The 24,628-nt window shown below is 46.2% G+C and overlaps 2 protein-coding genes across 2 annotated transcripts in view; both read right to left on the reverse strand.

Moving 5' to 3' along the window:
* Positions 1 to 12,304: 12,304 nt before the first annotated feature.
* Positions 12,305 to 14,645, reverse strand: LOC119341022 (F-box protein At5g49610-like). Its single transcript, XM_037612923.1, has 2 exons — positions 13,335 to 14,645; positions 12,305 to 12,492 (listed from the first exon to the last, which is right to left on the reverse strand). Exons 1-2 carry the CDS (start codon positions 14,534 to 14,536, stop codon positions 12,471 to 12,473), a joined length of 1,224 nt encoding a protein of 407 aa, XP_037468820.1. The 5' UTR covers positions 14,537 to 14,645; the 3' UTR covers positions 12,305 to 12,470.
* A 4,157-nt stretch (positions 14,646 to 18,802) lies between these two features.
* LOC119341316 (splicing factor SF3a60 homolog) overlaps positions 18,803 to 24,628 on the reverse strand; it is a 10,082-nt gene continuing 4,256 nt past the window's right edge. The window contains exons 6-13 of the mRNA XM_037613191.1: positions 22,893 to 22,989; positions 22,331 to 22,492; positions 22,178 to 22,249; positions 21,978 to 22,091; positions 20,470 to 20,547; positions 20,261 to 20,389; positions 19,243 to 19,389; positions 18,803 to 19,153 (exon numbers count right to left, since the gene is read on the reverse strand). Of these exons, the coding sequence (XP_037469088.1) occupies positions 19,007 to 19,153; positions 19,243 to 19,389; positions 20,261 to 20,389; positions 20,470 to 20,547; positions 21,978 to 22,091; positions 22,178 to 22,249; positions 22,331 to 22,492; positions 22,893 to 22,989 (946 nt within the window). The 3' untranslated portion in view covers positions 18,803 to 19,006. The remainder of the gene's footprint in view (positions 19,154 to 19,242; positions 19,390 to 20,260; positions 20,390 to 20,469; positions 20,548 to 21,977; positions 22,092 to 22,177; positions 22,250 to 22,330; positions 22,493 to 22,892; positions 22,990 to 24,628) is intronic.

The raw sequence follows: 24,628 nt of genomic DNA on the forward strand, positions 1-24,628 counted from the left end.
GAACCCGTAGGGTCTACACACTTAAGGTTCGATGACGCTAGGGTTATAAAGGAAGTTTGTATGTGGTTACCGAATGTTGTTCGGAGTCCCGGATGAGATCCCGGACGTCACGAGGAGTTCCGGAATGGTCCGGAGGTAAAGATTTATATATGGGAAGTCCTGTTTTGGTCGCCGGAAAAGTTTCGCACTTTATCGGTATTGTACCGGGAGTGCCGAAAGGGGTCCGGGGGTCCACCGGGGGGGTCCACCTGCCCCGGGGGGCAACATGGGCTGTAGGGGGTGCGCCTTGGCCTATATGGGCCAAGGGCACCAGCCCCAAGAGGCCCATGCGCCAAGGAAACTTGGGGAGGGAAGAGTCCTCAAGGGGGAAGGCACCTCCGAGGTGCCTTGGGGAGGATGGACCCCTCCCCCCCCTCTTGGCCGCACCCCTTCCTTGGAGGAAGGGGCAAGGCTGCGCCTCCCCCCTCTCCCTTGCCCCTATATATAGTGGAGGGGAGGGAGGTCATCCATACCTGAAGCCCTGGCGCCTCCCTCCCTCCCGTGACACCTCCTCCTCTCCCGTAGGTGCTTGGCGAAGCCCTGCAGGACTACCACGCTCCTCCATCACCACCACGCCGTTGTGCTGCTGTTGGATGAAGTCTTCCTCAACCTCTCCCTCTCTCCTTGCTGGATCAAGGCGTGGGAGACGTCACCGGGCTGTACGTGTGTTGAACGCGGAGGTGCCGTCCGTTCGGCACTAGGATCTCCAGTGATTTGAATCACGACGAGTACGACTCCTTCAACCCCGTTCTCTTGAACGCTTCCGCTTAGCGATCTACAAGGGTATGTAGATGCACTCTCCTTCCCCTCGTTGCTGGTTTCTCCATAGATAGATCTTGGTTATACGTAGGAAAATTTTGAATTTCTGCTACGTTCCCCAACAGTGGCATCATGAGTTAGGTCTATTGCGTAGATTCTTTGCACGAGTAGAACACAAAGTAGTTGTGGGCGTTGATGTTGTTCAATATGCTTACCGTTACTAGTCCAATCTTGTTTCGACGGTATTGTGGGATGAAGCGGCCTGGACCGACCTTACACGTACTCTTACGTGAGACAGGTTCCACCGACTGACATGCACTTTGTGCATAAGGTGGCTAGCGGGTGCCAGTCTCTCCCACTTTAGTCGGAACGGATTCGATGAAAAGGGTCCTTATGAAGGGTAAATAGCAATTGACATATCACGTTGTGGTTTTTGCGTAGGTAAGAAACGTTCTTGCTAGAAACCCATAGCAGCCACGTAAAACATGCAAACAACAATTAGAGGATGTCTAACTTGTTTTTGCAGGGTATGCTTTGTGATGTGATATGGCCAAGAAGAATGTGATGAATGATATGTGATGTATGAGATTGATCATGTTCTTGTAATAGGATTCACGACTTGCATGTCGATGAGTATGACAACCGGCAGGAGCCATAGGAGTTGTCTTTATTTATTGTATGACCTGCGTGTCATTGAACAACGCCATGTAATTACTTTACTTTATTGCTAACCGGTAGCCACAGTAGTAGAAGTAATAGTTGGCGAGACAACTTCATGAAGACGCGATGATGGAGATCATGATGATGGAGATCATGGTGTCATGCCGGTGACGATGATGATCATGGAGCCCCGAAGATGGAGATCAAAAGGAGCAAAATGATATTGGCCATATCATGTCACTATTTGATTGCATGTGATGATTATCATGTTTATGCATCTTGTTTACTTAGAACGACGGTAGTAAATAAGATGATCCCTTACAACAATTTCAAGAAGTGTTCACCCCTAACTGTGCACCGTTGCTAAAGTTCGTCGCTTCTAAGCACCACGTGATGATCGGGTGTGATGGATTCTTACGTTCACATACAATGGGTGTAAGACAGATTTACACACGCGAAACACTTAGGGTTAACTTTACGAGCCTAGCATGTACAGACATGGCCTCGGAACACATAGACCGAAAGGTCGAGCATGAGTCGTATAGTAGATACGATCAACATGAAGATGTTCACCGATGATGACTAGTCTGTCTCACGTGATGATCGGACACGGCCTAGTTGACTCGGATCATGTAATCACTTAGATGACTAGAGGGATGTCTATCTGAGTGGGAGTTCATAAGATGAACTTAATTATCCTGAACATAGTCAAAAGATCTTTGCAAATTATGTCGTAAGCTCGCGCTTTAGTTCCACTTTTTAGATATGTTCCTAGAGAAAATATAGTTGAAAGTTGATAGTAGCGATTATGCGGATAGTAGAAAGCTTATGTCCTTAATGCACGGCTCAGTGTGCTGAACCCCAAACGTCATCTGTGGATGTTGCGAACATCGGACATACACGTTTTGATAACTACGTGATAGTTCAGTTAAATGGCTTAAGTAGAGGCACCAAAGACGTTTTTCGAAACATCGCGGAACATATGAGATGTTTCGAGGGCTGAAATTGGGATTTCAGGCTCGTGCCCACGTCAAGAGGTATGAGACCTCCGACGATTTTTCTTAGCCTGCAAACTAAGGGAGAAAAGCTCAATCGTTGAGCTTGTGCTCAGATTGTCTGAGTGCAACAATCACTTGAATCGAGTGGGAGTTGATCTTCCAGATGAGATAGTGATGTTCCTCCAAAGTCATTACCACCAAGCTGCTAGAGCTTTGTGATGAACTATAACAAATCAGGGATAGATATGATGATCCTTGAGATATTCGTGATGTTTGACATCGCGAAAGTAGAAATCAAGAAGGAGCATCAATTGTTGATGGTTGGTGAAACCACTAGTTTCAAGAAGGGCAAGGGCAAGAAGGGATACTTCATGAAACGGCAAATCAGCTGCTGCACCAGTGAAGAAACCCGAGGTTGAACCCAAACCCGAGACTAAGTGCTTCTGTGATAAGGGGAACAACCACTGGAGCAGAATTACCCTAGATACTTGGTAGATAAGAAGGCTGGCAAAGTCGATAGAAGTATATTGGATATACATTATGTTAATGTGTACTTTACTAGTACTCCTAGTAGCACCAGGGTATTAAGATACCGGTTCGGTTGCTAAGTGTTAGTAACCCGAAATAAAAGCTACGGAAAAAACGGAGACTAGCTAAAGGTGAGCTGACGATATGTGTTGGAAGTGTTTCCAATGTTGACATGATCAAATATCGTACGCTCCCCCTACCATCGAGATTGGTGTTTGCGTTGAGCATAGACATGATTGGATTATGTCTATCGCAATACGGTTATTCATTTAAGGAGAATAATGGTTACTCTGTTTATTTGAATAATACCTTCAATGGTCTTACGCCTAAAATGAATGGTTTATTGAATCTCGATCGTAGTGATACACATGTTCATGCCAAAAGATATAAGATAGTAATGATAATACCACCTACTTGTGGCACTGCCACGTAAGTCATATCGGTATAAAACGCATGATGAAGCTCCATGTTGATGGATCTTTGGACTCACTCGTTTTGAAAAGTTTGAGACATGCGAACCATGTCTATTGGTGTATACGCATGAAGAAACTCCATGCAGATGGATCGTTTGGACTCACTTGATTTTGGATCACTTGAGATATGCAAATTATACCACATGGGCAAGATGACTGAAAAGCCTCGGTGTCAGTAAAATGGAACAAGATAGCAACTTGTTGGAAGCAACACATTTTGATGTGTGCAGTCCAATGAGTGCTGAGGCATGCAGTGAATATCGTTATGTTCTTTCTTCACAGATGATTCGAGTAGATGTTGAGTATATTTACTTGATGAAACACAAGTCTGAATTATTGAATGGTTCAAGTAATTTCATAGTGAAGTTTAAGATCTTCGTGACAAGAGGATAGAATGTCTATGATATGATCATAGAGATGAATATCTGAATTACGAGTTTTGGCACACAATTAAGACATTGTGGAAATTGTTTCACAATTAATACCACCTGGAACACCATAGTGTGATGGTGTGTCCGAACATCATAGTTGCACCCTATTGGATATGGTGCGTACCATGATGTCTCTTATCAAATTACCACTATCGTTCATGGGTTAGGCATTAGAGACAACCGCACTCACTTTAATAGGGCACCACGTAATTCCGTTGAGATGACACCGTATGAATTATGGTTTAGAGAAACCTAAGTTGTCGTTTCTTAAAGGTTTGGGGCTGCGACGCTTATGTGAAAAAGTTTCAGGATTGATAAGCTCGAACCCAAAGCGGATAAAATGCATCTTCATAGGACACCCAAAACAGTTGGGTATACCTCCTAATTCAGATCCGGAAGCAATATGGATTGTTTCTTGAATCGGGTCCTTTCTCGAGGAAAGGTTTCTCTCGAAAGAGTTGAGTGGGAGGATGGTGGAGACTTGATATGGTTATTGAACCATCACTTCAACCAGTGTGTATCAGGGCACAGGAAGTTGTTCATGTGTCACCTACACCAATTGAAGTAGAAGCTTATGATAGTGATCATGAAGTTTCGGATCAAGTCACTGTCGTACCTCGTAGGGTGACAAGGATACGTACTACTTCAGAGTGGTACAGTAATCCTGTCTTGAAGGTCATGTTGCTAGACAACAATGAACCTACGAGCTATGGAGAAGCGATGGTGGGCCCAAATTCCGACAAATGGTTAAGAAACCATGAAATCCGAGATAGGATCCATGTATCAGAACAAAGCATGGACTTTGGTGGACTTGCCCAATGATCGGCAAGCCATTAAGATAAATGGATCTTTAAGAAGAAGACGGACGTGGACGGTAATGTCACCGTCTATGAAGCTCGACTTGTGGCGAAGAGTTTTTTCACAAGTTCAAGGAGTTGACTACGATGAGATTTTCTCATCCGTAGCGATGCTTAAGTCCGTCGGATTCATGTTAGCATTAGCTGCATTTATGAAATCTGGCAGATGGATGTCAAAACGAGTTTCCTTACCAGTTTTCGTAAGGAAAGGTTGTATGTAATACAATCAGAAAGGTTTTGTCGATCCTAAGGATGCTAAAAGGTATGCTAGCTCTAGCGATCCTTCCATGGACTGGAGTAAGCATCTCGGAGTTGGACTGTGCACTTTGATAAGATGATCAAAGATTTTAGGTTTATACAAAGTTTATGAGAAACTTGTATTTCCAAAGAAGTGAGTGGGAGCACTATAGAATTTCTGATGAGTATATGTTGTTGACATATTGATGATCAGAAATGACGTAGAATTTCTGGAAAGCATATAGGGTTATTTGGAAAATGTTTTTCAATAGAAAACCTGGATTAAGCTACTTGAACATTGAGCATCAATATCTATAAGGATAGATCAAAATGCTTAATAATACTTTCAAATGAGCACATACCTTGACATGATCTTGAAGGTGTTCAAGATGGATCAGTCAAAGAAGAAGTTCTTGCCTGAGTTGTAAGGTACGAAGTTAAGACTTAAAGCTCGACCTCGGCAGAAAAGAGAGAAAGGACGAAGGTCGTCCCCTATGCTTTAGACGCAGGCCCTACAGTATGCTATGCTGTGTACCGCACCTGAAATGTGCCTTGCCATGAGTCAGTCAAGGGGTACAAGAGTGATCTAAGAATGGATCACAGGACAGCGGTCAAAGTTATCCTTAGTAACTAGTGGACTAAGGAATTTTCTCGATTATGGAGGTGATAAAGAGTTCGACGTAAAGAGTTACGTCGATGCAAGCTTAACACCTATCCGGATAGCTCTGAGTAGAGATACCGGATACATATAATGGAGCAACAATTTAGAATAGCTCCAAGTAGAACAGTTATTTGGAATAGCTCCAAATAGAACGTGGTAGCTACATCTAGGAGATGACATAGAGATTTGTAAAGCACACACGGATCTGAAAGGTTCAGACCCCTGGACTAAAACCTCTCTCACAAGCAACATGATCAAACCCAGAACTCATTGAGTGTTAATCACATAGTGATGTGAACTAGATTGTTGACTCTAATAAACTCTTTGGATGTTGGTCACATGGCGATGTGACCTGTGAGTGTTAATCACATGGCGATGTGAACTAGATTATTGACTCTAGTGCAAGTGGGAGACTGTTGGAAATATGCGCTAGAGGCAATAATAAATTGGTTATTATTATATTTCCTTGTTCATGATAATCGTTTATCATCCATGCTATAATTGTATTGATAGGAAACTCAGATACATGTGTGGATACATAGACAACACCATGTCCCTAGTAAGCCTCTAGTTGACTAGCTCGTTGATCAATAGATGGTTACAGTTTCCTGACCATGGACATTGGATGTCATTGATAATGGGATCACATCATTAGGAGAATGATGTGATGGACAAGACCCAATCCTAAGCCTAGCACAAAGATCGTGTAGTTCGTATGCTAAAGCTTTTCTAATGTCAAGTATCATTTCCTTAGACCATGAGATTGTGCAACTCCCGGATACCGTAGGAATGCTTTGGGTGTACCAAACGTCACAACATAACTGGGTGACTATAAAGGTGCACTACAGGTATCTCCGAAAGTGTCTGTTGGGTTGGCACGAATCGAGACTGGGATTTGTCACTCCGTGTAAACGGAGAGGTATCTCTGGGCCCACTCGGTAGGACATCATCATAATGTGCACAATGTGACCAAGGGGTTGATCACGGGATGATGTGTTAAGGAACGAGTAAAGAGACTTGCCGGTAACGAGATTGAACAAGGTATCGGTATACCGACGATCGAACCTCGGGCAAGTATAATACAGCTAGACAAAGGGAATTGTATACGGGATTGATTAAGTCCTTGACATCGTGGTTCATTCGATGAGATCATCGTGGAACATGTGGGAGCCAACATGGGTATCCAGATCCTGCTGTTGGTTATTGACCGGAGAACGTCTCGGTCATGTCTGCATGTCTCCCGAACCCGTAGGGTCTACACACTTAAGGTTCGATGACGCTAGGGTTATAAAGGAAGTTTGTATGTGGTTACCGAATGTTGTTCGGAGTCCCGGATGAGATCCCGGACGTCACGAGGAGTTCCGGAATGGTCCGGAGGTAAAGATTTATATATGGGAAGTCCTGTTTTGGTCGCCGGAAAAGTTTCGCACTTTATCGGTATTGTACCGGGAGTGCCGAAAGGGGTCCGGGGGTCCACCGGGGGGGTCCACCTGCCCCGGGGGGACACATGGGCTGTAGGGGGTGCGCCTTGGCCTATATGGGCCAAGGGCACCAGCCCCAAGAGGCCCATGCGCCAAGGAAACTTGGGGAGGGAAGAGTCCTCAAGGGGGAAGGCACCTCCGAGGTGCCTTGGGGAGGATGGACTCCTCCCCCCTCTTGGACGCACCCCTTCCTTGGAGGAAGGGGCAAGGCTGCGCCTCCCCCCTCTCCCTTGCCCCTATATATAGTGGAGGGGAGGGAGGGCATCCATACCTGAAGCCCTGGCGCCTCCCTCCCTCCCGTGACACCTCCTCCTCTCCCGTAGGTGCTTGGCGAAGCCCTGCAGGACTACCATGCTCCTCCATCACCACCACGCCGTTGCGCTGCTGTTGGATGAAGTCTTCCTCAACCTCTCCCTCTCTCCTTGCTGGATCAAAGCGTGGGAGACGTCACCGGGCTGTACGTGTGTTGAACGCGGAGGTGCCGTCCGTTCGGCACTAGGATCTCCGGTGATTTGAATCACGACGAGTACGACTCCTTCAACCCCGTTCTCTTGAACGCTTCCGCTTAGCGATCTACAAGGGTATGTAGATGCACTCTCCTTCCCCTCGTTGCTGGTTTCTCCATAGATAGATCTTGGTTATACGTAGGAAAATTTTGAATTTCTACTACGTTCCCCAACAGCATACCTATTGACTAAGACTCTTCCACGATCAAAACATGATCAACACCAAGACTCCATGGGTGTTAAAATCATTACTGTGTAATCTAGATTATTGACTCTAGTGCAAGTGGGAGACTGAAGGAAATATGCCCTAGAGGCAATGATAAAGTTGTTATTTATATTTTCGTATATCATGATGAATGTTTATTATTCATGCTAGAATTGTATTAACCAGAAACTTAGTACATGTGTGAATACATAGACAAAACATAGTGTCCCTAGTATGCCTCTACTAGACTAGCTCATTAATCAAAGATGGTTATGTTTCCTAACCATAGACATGTGTTGTCATTTGATGAACGTGATCACATCATTAGGAGAATGATGTGATGGACAAGACCCATCTGTTAGCTTAGCATCATGATTGTTATAGTTTCATTGCTACCGCTTTCTTCATGACTTATACATGTTCCTCGGACTATGAGATTATGCAACTCCCGAATACCGGAGGAACACCTTGTGTGCTATCAAACTTCACCAATGTTACTAGGTGATTATAAAGATGCTCTATAGGTGTCTCCAAAGGTGTTTGTTGGGTTGGCATAGATCGAGAATAGGATTTGTCACTCCATGTATTGGAGAGGTATCTTTGGGCCCTCTCGGTAATGCTCATCACTATAAGCCTTGCAAGCAATGTGACTAATGTGTTAGTTGCGGGATGAAGTATTACGGAACGAGTAAAGAGACTTGCCGGTAACAAGATTGAACTAGGTATGATGATACCGAAGATCGAATCTCGGGCAAGTAACATACTGATGACAAAGGGAACAACATATGTTGTTATGCGGTTTAACCGATAAAGATCTTCATAGAATATGTAGGAGACAATATGATCATCCAGGTTCTGCTATTGGTTATTGATCGGAGATGTATCTCGATCATGTCTACATAGTTCTCGATGACGATTTGTATTATGAGTTATGTGTTTTTGATGACCGAAGTTTGTTCGGAGTCTTGGATGAGATCACAGACGTGACGAGGAGTCTCGAAATGGTCGAGACATAAAGATTGATATATTGGAAGGTTATGTTCGGACACCAGAAATGTTTCGGAATGATTCGGGCATATTTCAGAGTACCGGGAGGTTACCGGAACCCCCCGGGAAAGTAGTGGGCCTTATTGGGCTTTAGTGGAAAGGAGAGGAGGGCCGCAGGGTGGCCGCGCCCCTCCCCCCCCCTGGCTGGTCCGAATTGGATTAGGAGGGGGGCGCTCCCCCTCTTTCCTTCTTCCTCTCCACCTCTTTCCCTCTCTCCCTCTCTTGGAAAAGGAAGGGGACTCCAACTAGGATTGGGAATCCTAGTTGGACTCCCCCTATAGGCGCGCCCCTCCAAGGCCGGTCTCCTCCTCCTCCCTTCTTTATATACGGGGGCAAGGGGGCACCCCAAGGCACACCAATTGTTCTCTTAGCCGTGTGCGGTGCCCCCCTCCACAGTTTAACACCTCGGTCATATCATCGTAGTGCTTAGGTGAAGCCCTGCGCCGGTAACATCATCAACACCGTCGCCACGTCGTCGTGCTGACGGAACTCTCCCTCGTCCTCAACTGGATCAAGAGCTCGAGGGACGTCATCGTGCTGAACGTGTGCTGAACAAGGATGTGCCGTACGTTCGGTACTTGGATCGGTTGGATCGTGAAGATGTTCGACTACATCAACCGTGTTATTAAAAGCTTCCGCTTTCGTTCCATGAGGGTACGTGGACACACTCTCCTGTCTCGTTGCTATGCATCTCCTAGATAGATCTTGCGTGATCGTAGGAAAATTTTGAATTACTGCGTTCCCCAACAATGGTTGGCTCTGAGAACGATATCAACGTGCTTTAGCGTTCTCTATTGTTTGCAAGGTTTGCAGAAGGCCACTGCCTAGAGGTCAACTTTGAGATCAATGGACCATCACAACAAGGGATACTACCTACATGATGGCATTTATCCTCAATGGTCAACTCTTGTGAAGACAATATCCAACCCGTAAGGAGAGAAGAAACAGATATGTGCCCAGCACAAGAGAGTGCCAGAGTGCCAGGAAGGACGTGGAGCGTGCTTTTGGTGTGCTTCAATATCGATGCGGTATCGTTCGACACCCTGCACTGACATGGAGCACCTAGAAGCTTCGAGGGGTGATGACTGCTTCTGTGGTCATGCACAACATGATCGTGGGGGATGAGCGTGATGACAACATCTATGACCAAGGATTTGGATATCTGGGTGAATATGTTGTGTCTGAGCACCAAGAACCGGCAAAAGTTTGAACATTTCATCTAATTCCATCATGAAATGCATGATTGACATACTCATATGCAGCTCCAAAATGACTTGGTTGAGCACATGTGGAATCATATTGGCAACCAGTAGATGTATCAGTTCATTTTCTTTTCATGTATTCAAGGCAATTTTGATTGGGTTGTAAAACTATTTTGATTGTGTTTTTATTCGGATGTGTAACTATTTGATTGTAAAACTATTTGCAACCTTAAATTTTTTTGGTTGTAAAAATTTACAATGCATATAGTTCAAAAAATGTATACATAGGGCCTCTAGCCGGCCGTGGCGGACCAGATGCATCCGTCCATTGGGCGCACGACCAGTGCAAACGTAGAAATGGCCGCACGCCGCCTCTTTGCCCGACCCAAACGGACAAAATTCGGACAAAACAGACGCCCCCTTGGGGTCTTGCGTATGAGTTGACCTGTGACGCCCCGTTTATAATCGTGCACTAGTCATACATGCATCACAAATAGTGACTCACGTCAATATCGCAGGATAACTCTACGACACAAAATAAACATAAATCTTTATATTACAAGCCAGGGTCACGAGGACTCAGAGTATATCAAATACAGACGTCAAATATCGATGCCATCATTAATTACATAAGTAATATGCAAATAATATCATACCTTATATCCATGTGCAATTAATAGTAGTCTAATATCAATGTGCATTGCATATACACATTTACTAGTTAATTACTTCCTCCTTTCCGATCTAAAGGGTTCATCTCAAAAGTTTCAGATTTCCATTATATTAGGCTCACTTTGAGTCCAATTCAGTTAGGCTGGTCACAGTGGGGAGGAATTTAGAAGTAACATCACACACTCCAATACAACTTTGCTTATGTGTCACGTATTTAATGAAGAGAGAGGTGCTTGTGGTAACTACTCCCTCCGTCTAGGTGTGTAAGTCATCTTACGAAAACCAAATAATCCCAAAACACTTAGGCCCGGTGCATTAAATTCTATCTCGTTTCTTGTTTCTTGACATATCAACCAATAAGAGATGTGGGGTGTGCATGCTTTTAATGACTTGAGACTACCAAACACGACATGCAGTGGTTAGTTCATTGCATGCAATGCTATTAATTAGCAAATGAACATTAAGTTCTCTCGTTTTCTCCTCCTCCTTGGTCACGGTGCACAACCTAAGGTGACTTACTCACCTAGACGGAGGGAGTAGCTAAGTTACCGGAACATCACACACTCCAAGAAACAATGAGTCTATAACCTAATAAATACATCGTTGCATGACACTACATAGATGTTCCTACCCACTATGGAGATAGTAATATAGTCTAGGGAAGTGTGTAAGTTACTAGCTTATGTTCTTGCCCATTGTGACCAGCCTTAAAGAGTTTTGAGTCCACGCCATATTTAATGAGAGTGAGGGAATTAGTGGTCATGCATGTATCTCTACATGCACCATGCAAGTTCAATAAGAGGAAGGGTGATGCACTTATTGCTTCCGGAGTTGAATAGGTGAGGAATATTTTATTGGGCAGTTTCGTATCCACAAAACTCATGTCATCCACTCACAATCTACATTGATTGAACCGGAAGAGAGGGAGTAAAAAGAAAATCAACACCTACACCATCAGATAGCTATATTTTGAAGAAAAAAAATAGCATGTTGGATTTAACGAAGCTAATTTGTTGTTGTAAATGTCAATGCATTGTTTTTATAAAATTTGGTAAAAATTTGAAGAGGTTTGACTTAGGGCAAAGCTAGAACTTCAATTTATTTTTGGAATGCAGGCGGATAATCCAAGATGAGAGAGTTGAACCCAAGAGGACTGAGAACAAGGGCCGGACTGTCCTTGGGTTCCTCTGCTATCGATTCTATTTGTGTTTTAACCTAAACTTAAAGAGGTAAGGTTATCACTAGATCTATCCCTAAAACATTTTTCTTTGTGTAACAAAAAGGATTGGAAAAGAGCTTCTGAGAGATCTACTCCCTCCATCCCAAAATATAAGAACATTTTTAATACTATGCTAGTGTAAAAAACGTTCTTATATTTTGAGACAGAGGGAGTATTTCTGAAGTGATAAAATGGTACTCCCTCAGTCCCACAATACAAGACGTTTTTGCACCCTCCGTTCCACAATATAAGACGTTTTTGCAAGCTATGTTAGTTTGCAAAAACGTCTTACATTTTGAGGCGGAGAGAGTACCTGGCATATACCATATACATGATCCTATAGATAAAAATTTCTGGAACGTTTCTAGGATGTGTCTGCACACGCAAGCAGTGTATTCCCCGGAGATAACAGCATCCAGATTAACAAAACAAGAAGTGGTGTCAAGATGGGGGAGAAATGTATTTCCATCGTCATGTAATCTTGCCATCTTACTGCTACCATTCACTTTGAGAAGGCCTACAGGAAGAAGGCCAGGTAAATAAGTTTACACTGAAAGTATCAGCAATAGATAAAAAGGTTGTTTATCAAAATCTCAATACATCATCAATTGATTACTAGATATACGAGTTACAAATAGAAGACCACAGATCTACAAGGGCATAACATAACCACTTTGTTTTTTGAGCTCAAGTGCTTTCCTCTTTCATTGATTAATCAGGCTACAGACATGCTGTAAATAGCACGTAAGAAAGGCAGCTACTAGTAACCATGAATCCCATGACAAAGTGGCCCTAGCATTATTTTTTTGAAATTGCATCTCATTTATATTAGATCAATAGAACACTGGATACAATCAGATATAGGGAAATTGAACCCATAGATACGAAAATTACCCTAAACAAAAGGCAGACTATGACTACGACTATATGCCTCCAAATTCTCGCCAAAGCTGCAACTGAACTTGTCGTCATTGCACCACGGTAGCTCACGCCAATAATGGACAACATCAAGAAATCCAACCACTGAAATACATACAAAGACCTGCAGAGAAACAAAGTGGCCCTAGCTAATGTTGCCTCCTTCGCACACAAGTCAGCAGCGAAATTGGCAGAGCCTATTACAAAGTTTATAGTGCAGAAACTAAATAAGCCTGATACGATAAGCACTTTATTCTGCATGCCAATCATGTGTCGATGGGAAACACAAATAATGTGTTGATGGGAAGCACCGAAAACTTGAGGCATGGTATCAGGTTACTCATCTTTGCTTTATCAGATACCTTGAACCTTCCAAACTTAGATAGCAAAAACATACTGCTAAGAAATAATGAGAATTCAAAATCATCACGAGTGACTCACTCCTGTGACGATTCACCGGACTTGTCCATCACGGGTTCCTTAGTGAAGCTCGAATTATCATCAGGAAGCACCGCCACAGTTGACAACCCATCGAACAACGGCTTTCCATCCACACCACCACCATTATTGCCATCCATCAAGAAGAAGGAATGCGGAACAAGGCTTTCTCTGAACCTATGTTTCTTAAGATTCAGAAACACGCTCCATTCATACCGTTTGGACAAACTGCCATCGGCACCAGAAATATACTGCAGATATTGCCACTGAATGCCTGTCTTTCCCTTTCGAGAAAGGAGGAGCAAATCTCCTTGGATGTCCGGCACTAGAGAGAAGGCCGCCACCTGCAATTTGATCCGGTGCTTCATTGACCAGGCCCAGCTGTGGTGATCCTGTAGCACCCAAAGATCAGCTGTGCTACCGCGGAAGGCATACAATCCAAGAGTGTCGTTCATCTCAAACAGCTCAAGAAGGGGGCCCTCGACGGGCGAAATCATATGCTGGAAAGACTCAGCCACGGTGTCGAACACCAGCATGTCGTTGACCTTGCCGCTGCCACCAGGCAAATGCACGGGGTGCCAGTAAAATCTGCCGTCTGCCAGCACGAGCGGGTGCCAAGAGAGCATCATCGGCAGCGCATGCACCTGATGCCCGGACGCCCACGGATCGAGAGGCTGCCCGACGCACCTGAGCTCGCTGGATCCGACGGTGTGCACGTGGTACACGGCACGGCCGTCCTCGGCTCTCTTCAAGCAGCACAGCACTCGGTACGACCCCGACGGGCGGTGAGGGTACAGCCCGGAGATGCAGGCGGCGTGAAGCAGCGGGAGAGGGGCGCGCTGGCGAGTCGCCGGGTTGCAGATGTGGAGGGCGCCGTAGGCGACGAGGATGAGGAGGCCGTCGCAGGAGGCGAGCACGTCGAGGTCCTCGGCGGTGGCCGTCCGCGCGACAGGGCGCCGCTCGCGGGTGCGGTGGTCCAGGGCGTCGATCCTTCTCTCATGGGTTTCTCCGGTGGTGACGAGAGGGAGCGAGGGCTGGCGGCGGTGGTGGGCGAGGAGGAATTTGGAGTCGGAGGTGAGGCGGCGGTGCCAGGAGCGGCAGACGGCGCGGCACCGGACGAGTGGCTTCGGCGGCAGGCGGATGAGAATCTCCCAGGTAACGATCTCCTCAGGGAGGTGAGGCCCGCCGACGGCCGCTTCTGCCATTGCTCCTCCTACTGGATCTTGGGGGAACTTGTTCTAGCGCCGGCAACACCGCACTTCAGGAAACGGAGCATAGCTCCTTGCCTCCTTCAGGATCTCAGGTGAAGGCGTCTTCTAGTATTACGTCAAGGTGCGTACGTAGGCGCTTCTTGGTGCGGCAGGTTCCTAAAAAAACTAGTAGGTTTTCTTTAGACAAAAAAAAACATACCGGCATGCGGCACGGCCCGGCCCACCCTAATTGAGCCTGGCACGGCCCGTCCCGTCATGGCACGATTATTAGGCGGGCTGGGCCGGCCCGTGTGCTGTGTCCTTCAGCCTAGGCCCGGCCCAGGTGCTATACGGGCTGGCACCACGGCACGTCAAGCCTGCTAGGCTGTTTTTTAGGCCAGATTTGGCCTATTGGGCTATTCTTTATACCATACATATGTTAAAAACTCCAAATAAAAATAAAATAAATAACGCGCCGGGTTGTGTCGGCCCGCGTGCCCAACCTCCAGGCACGACCCGTCTAGCCCGTGTCGTGCCGTGCTAGGCGTGCTACCGGGCCGGCCAGCTTTGATTCCAATAGACCAAAGAGATTACAGGAACCCACATGCATGGAAACAATCAAACAACAAAAGTGTCAAAAAAAGAAACACTGAGAAGTGTCAAAAAAACGAATCACAGAGAAACGTGACAACTATCCTGGAAACCTTGCATGACACAACCTAGAGCAATGGAAAATAGAAACAAATCCCAAGGGCTCCTTGCACGCGCCAAAACCGTCGATTATCTCCAACCTCCAACTTTAGAGGAGAAAGGCCTGCATCGTTGAGTTGCAGGGAGGCACCACCGCCGTCAGAGCTTTGTGAACTGAAGACCAGGCCCATCGCACGCGGCACCACACATGACTTTGTGGCCTGTCGGTCGAGGATCGTCCCCATGCCATCCCGACCTCAGATCCGGAAATTCATCGATGCCATCGAGGAAGACCACCATATACGCCATTTACGAACCTCATCCTTTGTTTCAGCCAGGTCATCTTGTTTTGTACACCAACGCCGCCACCAAAGGTAGTAACCACAAGCCCTCCTGAACAAGGTCATCCTTCTCGTCAACGGCGTTGGAGGGAACGCTACTTCAACGAGGACGAAATAGGAGGACACAAACTTCCAGTAGAGATGTCGTCGTCATTGTCTCGCAAACGTCGATCGGGAAACTAATACCGCCGATATGAAGGATCGATAAGCAAACATGGCATACAGCCCTAAGACACGCCCTAGAGGACATCGCCAGTGTGGCAATGGAGTTGATAGTGTAGCAATTGAGTTGATGCAGATTTATTCTCCCGTGAGCCGCTCTCACTTATCCCAACGACACAACAACACACACACTACCTCTACGAATATTTGCAAGCCATGAGAGAACTGGGATCCCGCCCCCTCCCATCGCCAGGGTGGCAATTGGAGAGGGGAGGTATCCGCGGCCTCGCCAGCAAACACTATGGGGAAAACTGCCTCTCCCCAACCGCTTGTTCGTGGGTAGAGAAGAGTGTGGTGAGAGACACAATGTTGTGGTTAATGCGTCATCGACAGGTTCCGGTATTGCGAGAACCTCTGTCAAGGATTTGTGCTTGTCATCCTCCCCCAAGGAACTAACGCGACAGGTTATATTTGGGACACCTATGCCGACTTTATCTTCTTCCTCGGCACTCTGCCCCTCATCTTCATCTCTAGGAACCTATTGTTAACAAACACAATAATATTGAGGTCCATAAATCTCTTTATTTTAGAGAGAATTATGTACATTCTTCAATTAAAATACTTTTTTAAAAAGTATGTAGACACTCACAAACACGCACACTCACATGTATGAACGCACGATGGCACACTCTAACGCTACCTCTTGGGTTGCCGCAAGCATCTCATAGTCAACGAGCACGTCATACGATTGAAAGAATAGCTCAAAAAAATATGAAATACATCCAGCAAAATGCCCCTCGCCTTTTGCCAGAAGTCTGGTGGATCTCAGTTCTGGCAGTCGATTGTCCAGCTTCTCCCGGTCCTCCGTATTGGGACCTCTATCTCGGTAGGTTCAGGAGCGTCGACGTTGTTTTGGTTTGATTCGCTGGGCTGGGGACGCTCCCTTCGCGGCCCGCTTCCCCGACCTCTTCTCTATCTCCGTTGACCCCTTGGTTTCTGTTGATAGGGCCCTTCTTGACTTAGGGCGCCTTGCTTTCCGGCGGGCCTTTAGCCCCTTGGAATCCGCCGCCTGGCGTGAGTTACTTGACTGTGTTGCTCTCCACGAACCGATGGTGGATGGTGGCCCCGACCTGGCGCGATGGCGCCTTGAGCCTTCGGGCCAATTCTCCACCAAGTCGTTGTACTTGGTCATCGCTCCTTCTTCCGCCCCCCTTCCTCTATCGATGGTGTGGTCCATCCACTTACCCCTGAAGATCTGTATCTTCATGTGGCAATGGATTCACGGTCGGATCCCGTCTGGGGTGGAGATGCGCAAGCGTAATGGCCCGGATACTGGCGTTTGCCCACTGTGTGGGGTTCCCGAAGACTCGAATCCATTTTCTTCTCCTGCGATTTCGCTCAGTTCCTATGGAGTTGCTTTCGTGACGCAGTTGGTGGAAATTGGTGTCACACCAACTTCCCTGACTTATTTGCCGAACTCCAGTTGGCCCCCGTGGCCTATCGCCACATTAGGTGGCTCGAGATCGGGGTCCTTGCCTGGACCCTCTGGACTGTCCGCAATAAGCTTGTGATTCAGCGCACTCCTCTTCGTCGGGCTTCTGACGCTCTTTATAAACTCTCGGGTTTCTTGCAGTTTTGGCGGCCGCTTAGCCGCCCCGTGGACCGCAACGCCATCTCAGCCTTCATCGCTGACCTTCGTTCGATGGCCGTCCGCCTGTCGCCACCGCCCCCGCCGCCTCCGCCGGAACCAGACTAGGCGGTCTCTTCGTCCGACGCGTTCTGGTGTTGTTTTTTATTTTTCTCTGGGCTTGTTGAGCTGTGCCCTCAGCAGAACCTTTGTACTTTGTTGTGAGACTTGAGTGTGTGGGGACCTGACTTTGTATGTGTGCTCTGTGGCGGTTTGCTTTATTTATAAAGTGGGACGAAAGCCTTTTTTAGGTAAATGCAAGCACCTATGCCAAGTCTCAGAAATTATCGAAGCACAGTAGAGCGAGCACGTGGATTTGTTGTCAAGGGGACGCCACATAATGATACCAGTAAATGTAAGACACACGTAAAGATGGACACACGATTTACTCAGGTTCACGCCCCGAACTGTGTAAAAGCCCTACTTCCTGTCTTGCTCTTTCCTTACACATCAAACTCCAACACCGTTACATAATATTTCTTTCTCCATGTTGACGTTGAAGCGAAATCTTGAAAGGATTTGACCAAACAGGACCTAAGAACACGGAGTAAGATAGACCAATTAATGGAGCATAATATGGTATGTAACCCGAAGAAGGAAGTTGAGCCCCCCAAGTAACATCTGGCGGCATGTAATGCAAGCTAATAGAGTTGCAGCGACCATCAAGGTCAGCAGGTTTTAATGGATTTAGGGTGCGTTTGGATTGTCATCAAAGCCGACCCTACCAAAATATTGGCTTGCCCTTGAATTTTGGTACTCCCTCCGTGTAGGTGAGTAAGTCACCTTAGGTTGTGCACCGTGACCAAAGAGGAGGAGAAAACGAGAGAACTTAATGTTCATTTGCTAATTAATAGCATTGCATGCAATGAACTAACCACTGTATGTCGTGTTTGATAGTCTCAAGTCATTAAAAGCATGCACACCCCACATCTCTTATTGGTTGATATGTTAAGAAACAAGAAACGAGGTAGAATTTAATGCACCGCGCCTAAGTGTTTTGGAATTATTTGGTTTTCGTAAGATGACTTACACACCTAGACGGAGGGAGTAGTGGTTTGGATGGTTGCCAACGAATTGGCTCGCCCAGTCCGCCAGCGCCGCGCCCATGTATTTCTCGCCAACGAGCGGGCGATTCCAGGGCGCTCAAAAGCTCCGCCAAAATATTGGCAGCCCGACTTGCCCCTCTGATTGGTGGGTCCCATTCACTTTCTATACTTTTTTATTTCTATATCTAGTGCATGTAAGCTGGTGTTTTGGTTTCTTATAAGATCGTAATTAATCAATGTCCGTACATAATTAGCGACCGCATGCACCGGGATACGCCGCTTCTGTAGGAGCTTGCAGTGCGTGTCAGTTTTTTTTTATTTTTTTAGTTTGACTGCAGAACAGGCTTTCATCAAATCAGTATGTTGCAAACCAATTGTTGATCTATTCTGCCAGCTTTTTGGACATACGATGGCTTCAAACCAAACAGAAACAACTAGCCAAAATTTTGGTCATGCCCTTGCATTGGTGATGCCAAAATTTTGGTGGAGCTAGTTGGGGCTCAAACCAAACACACCCTTAGCGCCGCGTTCCAAACCCCAAAGCACCAGAATCGCATATCTATATCAGGCCTTGGCGCTGCAGGTCAGTGTACGTCTTTTTGTTGTAGATGTTGCCATCCTTGTCTTCGTACTCCTCTTCCAAGTCTGGCCGCCACTTGTTCAGCCCTTGCTTTGCTTGTATCCTCTCCCACAGTGCTTTCGCCTCCTGACAACATAAATCAGGCATGTCAAAGCAACTTCGCGGCAAGCAAGACATCGCATGAACAAGACAATAGCAAATGGCGGACGGTGTACCTCAATGGATGTAATTTCGTTGAAGTTCTTGGTATTAGGAATACCAAGGCATCGCATCCCATGCTGATGGCGCCACTCCTTGAAATGGCGCTCATAATCCCTTCGCCCCCAGTAACTGTGGTTACCACATATCTCGCACTTGAATTCCTGGCAACAGATAGTTAAAACATCAGTGGTCTACAACCAAACTCGATGGTAATGTCTGGGCATATAATAGCAACAATGTTATCGATGATCAAAGTCGAGTTTAATATTTGACACAGGCAAAACACAAATAACAGGTGAAACTATGTGCAAGCTATCGAACATTAAGATTTAGCATTCATTTTCCGTAACATGCCATTTTGTAGCTCCAAGCATCGTGTTGATAATAGTAAAACCTTTTTTTGCCGGTCAACACTTGCTCAAATTACAGAACATATATAATAATTCCTAACAGTTAATTTGAGGAAGTTGACACACAGCAAAATGAGCCAAGATCATTTAGTTGATATATGGGCACATTCGTATGGCTACCACAATCGCCACACCTAACAGTTATAAACTGTGGCAAGCCACAAAAATTGTAGCTAACAAATTGAAGGCCACCACTTAAGCAATGTTTGGCAAGAAATGTGCCACCGAAATGTGGGGTTACAAGACTAAGAAAGTATGGCATTGCAAAAGTTTGGCAATAAACCAGACACTAGCCTAACAAAATCAAACTAGGTTTAACCTAGGTGTGGCGTGTTGTACTAACCAACCGTACATGCCTTATACCAGTTGCCACTGCCCATCAGTCAATTAATTGGCAGTCACTGCCCATCAATACATTCATATAGGAAGAAAAATTACTAACATGATGACATAGAAATATTCAGCAAACAGTAAGATGAGCCATTGACCTCTAACCGAAGATCCAGAAAAAGGTAATAACTAATTAAGCTGTTAACGACAAGGCTGGTGTGATAACTAATTAATCTGTTAACGACAAGGCTGGTGTGATAACTAATTAAGCTGTTAACGACAAGGCTGGTACCTGACCAAGACCGTGAAGCTTATAGAGCCAATAGGGGATAGGTTTCCCGTCCCAACCCATTGGTAACTTGAGAGGGTTGTAGATTTGTTGGTCTTCGTCATCACTTTCACTATCAGCTTGTACTTCTTCCTATACAAAGTTGAAGAAGATGAAATTCAGAAAACAGAACAGTATTTTAGTAAATAGAAGAAAAGGAGAAACTTAAGTACTTCTTCCCGTTCTGCTTCCATTTCTTCATAGGTCAAAGTCAGCTTCTTCTCTGCGTTTTCCTTTGTTCTTACAATGACCTGCACACCCAAAAACATAAAATCTAGCAAGGCATGAGCACCAGGTTAAACTTGAAAATGGACATAAAATTAGAAGAACATGCCGTGAAAAATGCCGATGACTGGTAGTCCTACCAAGATAAAGGAAACTTTTGTAAACCACGCCAAGAAAAGTAGATCATGATAGAATTCCATACAAATGGAAATGCTGGTTCAAAATCTAGCTGTAGGGTAGTTATGGTACAGTTGGAGCTTTTGATTCACCAATGATCACTTCTGTAAGGAACGTGATAAAAAAGGTACATCAAGGCATTGGTGACAGCAGCACTTAGGTGATGGCAACTTTACTTTTGCTATTCTCTTCCTGATAGGTGTTGTTCAATCCTTTTTTTCTTCACTTGCTACACATCATTCTGAGGATCTAAGTTAGATAGGTTGATAAACATTGAGATTCTAAGGTAAGTTAGGGAATTTCCAGGTTAACAAATATGAGATAGTATAATAACATGAGGTCATGAACTCAGTGGACACCTTAAGTCCTTAATGTTGATGTTCATTTTGAGGAATAGGATGGATTGACAACCACGACATTTCACATGCCTACAATCGTAATTAGAAGATGAAAGGAAGTGAGATAGGGAGTAGATGTACCATCCATCATCTGTGTTAAAGACCTCAGCCCGCGAGTTTAGGTTATCTATACGGTCAGTTTTTTTTATTATTATTGAGAGCTTCAACATGGTAACATATGATCAGAAAAGAGTTTTCATGGTGTACAGATCTCCACAATCCCGCTCAAGGTCAACCCAAATCAAGAATTGTGGTTCAATGCAGGACTCAAACAATCAAAATAATGAGAAAGCATGTGCAACAAAATGGAAGGACAGAGCGGTGGGTGCCTTGCTGCCAGCATAAGCCAGGCCGCAGAGCCAGGGCACCGACATAGAGAAGGGGCAATAAGATCTGTCCGCTTGGTGGTTTAAGTCTCAGGTGAGTTCATATTGCGGAAATCACTTCATACTAGCATCAAAAGACAAGAAGGCAGTGATTTGGTAGCGCGTCCTGTGCTTAAAGCTGAGCATGACGGGCATCTATCGGGTCCCGTTAGTATGGCACCCATGCTATACCGATGTCGACGCCAGCTCCATACTGGTATGTGAATTCTGATCCAAGGATCAGATCTCTGTCATGAATGGAATGGAATGCATTATCCACCTGTCCACGGAAACCTCAATATGTTTCCGTGTTCAGTTAAGTAATGTCCCTTGCAGGAAAAATTATTCTGAAACTAATCCCTTCGACCCAAGGACACATCATCAAACGGCAGCTCGGCTTTTTGGCATTTTAGACAGTCAAACCAACTGAGGTCTGAGGCAAAAGATCAAAGCAGATAAACTTCATGGCAACTCATAAAAAAATCCCATGAAAAGATGGTCCCAGTAAGAGCTGACCTCATCGAGAATCTCACATAAGCGCTTCATCTTCGCTTCAACCAGAGCAATTTCCTTCTTCAAATCATCACCTTTGGCAAAATGCTTACGATCCAATTGTTCCAAGGGTCTATGCTGAAAAAATATGACCATCAGCAGCAAATTTAAAACTGATAAATAGCCACAAAGCAAACAAGATTAGCAAGAGTGTTTAGTGTCACCTTCAGCAAGAAAAGGCGCTCAGCGCGCTGTTGAACAGTGCCGCCACCCTTCAATCCACGAGCAGTTAAAGCCTGGAATAATGTTTCAGTATTAAATAAGGCCAAGTTAAGAATGAAATAAAATAAAACACTAAATGTGTTAGAAGATTATACCTCTTTCAACTTTTCCGGACCAAGCTCTACAATCTCTTCAACAGTATTGTAGTAATCGAGGTCTACTGCAGACTCTTGCGATTCAGATTCTTTCTCTGTGCCCTTATTCTCCCATCCAGGTACTTCGCCATTGGCCCACTGTTCTTCGAACTCACTTTGCAACTGCACAAGCATAGATACTATTAGCTAGTCAGTTGTTGCTTACCATGGAAGTGTGAACCTATATGCGGATGATAGTAGTTATTTCTAGTTCTATGTTAAGTACTCCCTCCGTCCGTAAATACTTGTCGTAGAAATGAATGTATCTAGACTAATTTTAGTTCTAGATACAACCATTTTTATCCATTTCTTCGACAAGTATTTCCGGACGGAGGGAGTATATATTCTCAACCCCACCACCAGTAACACTAAAGTTAATCATAACAGTGAATCAGTGATAGATCGTTAGTAATATCTGCATATATTCTCAACCCCAACACAAGTCTTAAGTGATGCACAACACAAGGTGTGAATACAGAAGAAAGAAAATATACTAGAATGTACAGGAGTCAAGAGGATTGACCTTTGTAAAAATCTTCTCAATATCTTGCAATGGCTCTGTACGATACATAAATGACGTCAGGTATTCCAAAATATGCTCTAAATATTCTTTGTATTGCCTGACAAATTGAAGAAAACGGAAGATAAGTTCATGAATCATCTTTACAGAAATGTATGTTCACTTTAAAAAACTACAGTTGATCAAACAAATGTTGGGCGTGTTAAGAGCAAATTTTGGTTAATCACATGTACTTCAATACAGGTTGTCCATTCAGTTTGTTAGGTAAACACGGTATTGTCGGTTCAATAGATAGGTAACAGAAACTACAGTTCACAGGTAATTAATAAATTATTTCGGTCGAGAGATTTCGGGTATTGCTCTTGTGAATTCTGGAACAAACAACATAACAACGTTATAACACAGCAACAAATGAGACCAAGTAATGAACCCTTAGAGCATCTCCAGCCGTTGGCCCCCCAGGCGGCTCGAAAAATCGCCGCCTGGGGGCGAACCGGCACTAAAATCGGCCTGGGGGCGATCGGGTTCCCAGCCGACGCCCCCAGGGTCGGCCCCAGGCGCCTGGTTTTAATTTTTTTGAACATTTATTTGCCTAAAATTCGGCGAACGGGACAAATATTCGGCGAAACAGTACATTATCTCGGCGAACTGAAATAGTTTTTTTACATAGATAAAATACTTAAAAAAAAACAGGACGCGACTACAAGCCGAATAACGCGTTGATGACGATGCCGGCACTGCGGGTGTGCCGGCCGAGCGGCGTCTCGGCGGTCTCCGCGGGCTCAGCCTTGACGCCGAACAACGCCAACGAGCCAGAGGAGTGGGAGGAGGAAGAAGAGGAGCCGGCCCTCCTCAGCATCCATTGGCCGCCGCTCCGGCGGGGGACCGGGGCGGCAGGGTACGTCAATGGCGGGTCGTTGCCGCCCTCGAGGTGCTGGAGGACGGCGTGGAGAGTGCGGCCGGGGGCGCCACACCACAGGCGGCGGCCCTCGCTGTTCTTGGTCCCCCGCACCACCGGCGCCCCGTTGGTGGAGGCCAGCCGCTGCGCCTGCCGGTGCTAGAAGTACGCCGCCCAAGCCTCGTGGTTGCCGGTGGCATACTGCAGGAGGGCCCGCTGCTCCTCCGTCAGCGACGCCCGCACGCGGTCGACCTCGTCGGCGCGCACGGTGACGTCGGAGGAATGGGGACGCCACCGGCGCTGAGCTTCTACCGCCCCGGTGCACGCATGTCCGGAGGCGCCGGGGCGTTGGCCTCGAACAGCAGGTAGGCCTCCCACTCGTGCAACGAGCGGCGGCCGAAGCCATTGGCCGCCGCCCCATCGCCGGGGAACCTCTCGCCCATCGTTGCGGCTGGGAAAAGGGAAGAGAGGGGAGGAGCGTCGGCGGCGTCGGCGCACGGGGAGAGAGTGGAGGCGGGAAAGAGCTCGGTGGCTGTGGGCGGGGTGCGTCCTCAGGCGAGGGGGAGGCACTGCTTATATAGCAGCCGAGTGGGTGGGCGCCGTGTGTACGCGTGGCGGGAGGTGGTGCGTCGCCGCGCCCGCGCTGCCCATGAGGAATCAATGGAAGGCTGACCGGCGGGCACCCTTGGCATTGATTCCCTGCGGGAAACCGAGGCGATGAGGACGACGAGGCGTGTGGGTGCTGACTCGGCGGGCCGCCGTTCTTTCACGCCAAAATCGGCGCGCGCCCAGGTTCGGCCTGGGTCCGCCGGCGCCAATTTCGGCCCAAACCGGCAAAAAC

This window comes from Triticum dicoccoides, chromosome 7B (assembly GCF_002162155.2).
Source record: "Triticum dicoccoides isolate Atlit2015 ecotype Zavitan chromosome 7B, WEW_v2.0, whole genome shotgun sequence".
NCBI lineage: Eukaryota > Viridiplantae > Streptophyta > Magnoliopsida > Poales > Poaceae > Triticum > Triticum dicoccoides.

Bases quoted from the DNA above. Each gene is read 5' to 3' on its own strand.
- LOC119341022 (XM_037612923.1), bottom strand. From the start codon at position 14,536: ATGGCAGAAGCGGCCGTCGGCGGGCCTCACCTCCCTGAGGAGATCGTT. The intron at 12,493-13,334 runs GTGAGTCACTCG...TTCTTCCTGTAG, and splicing joins TCCGGTGAATCGTCACAGGA to GCCTTCTCAAAGTGAATGGT.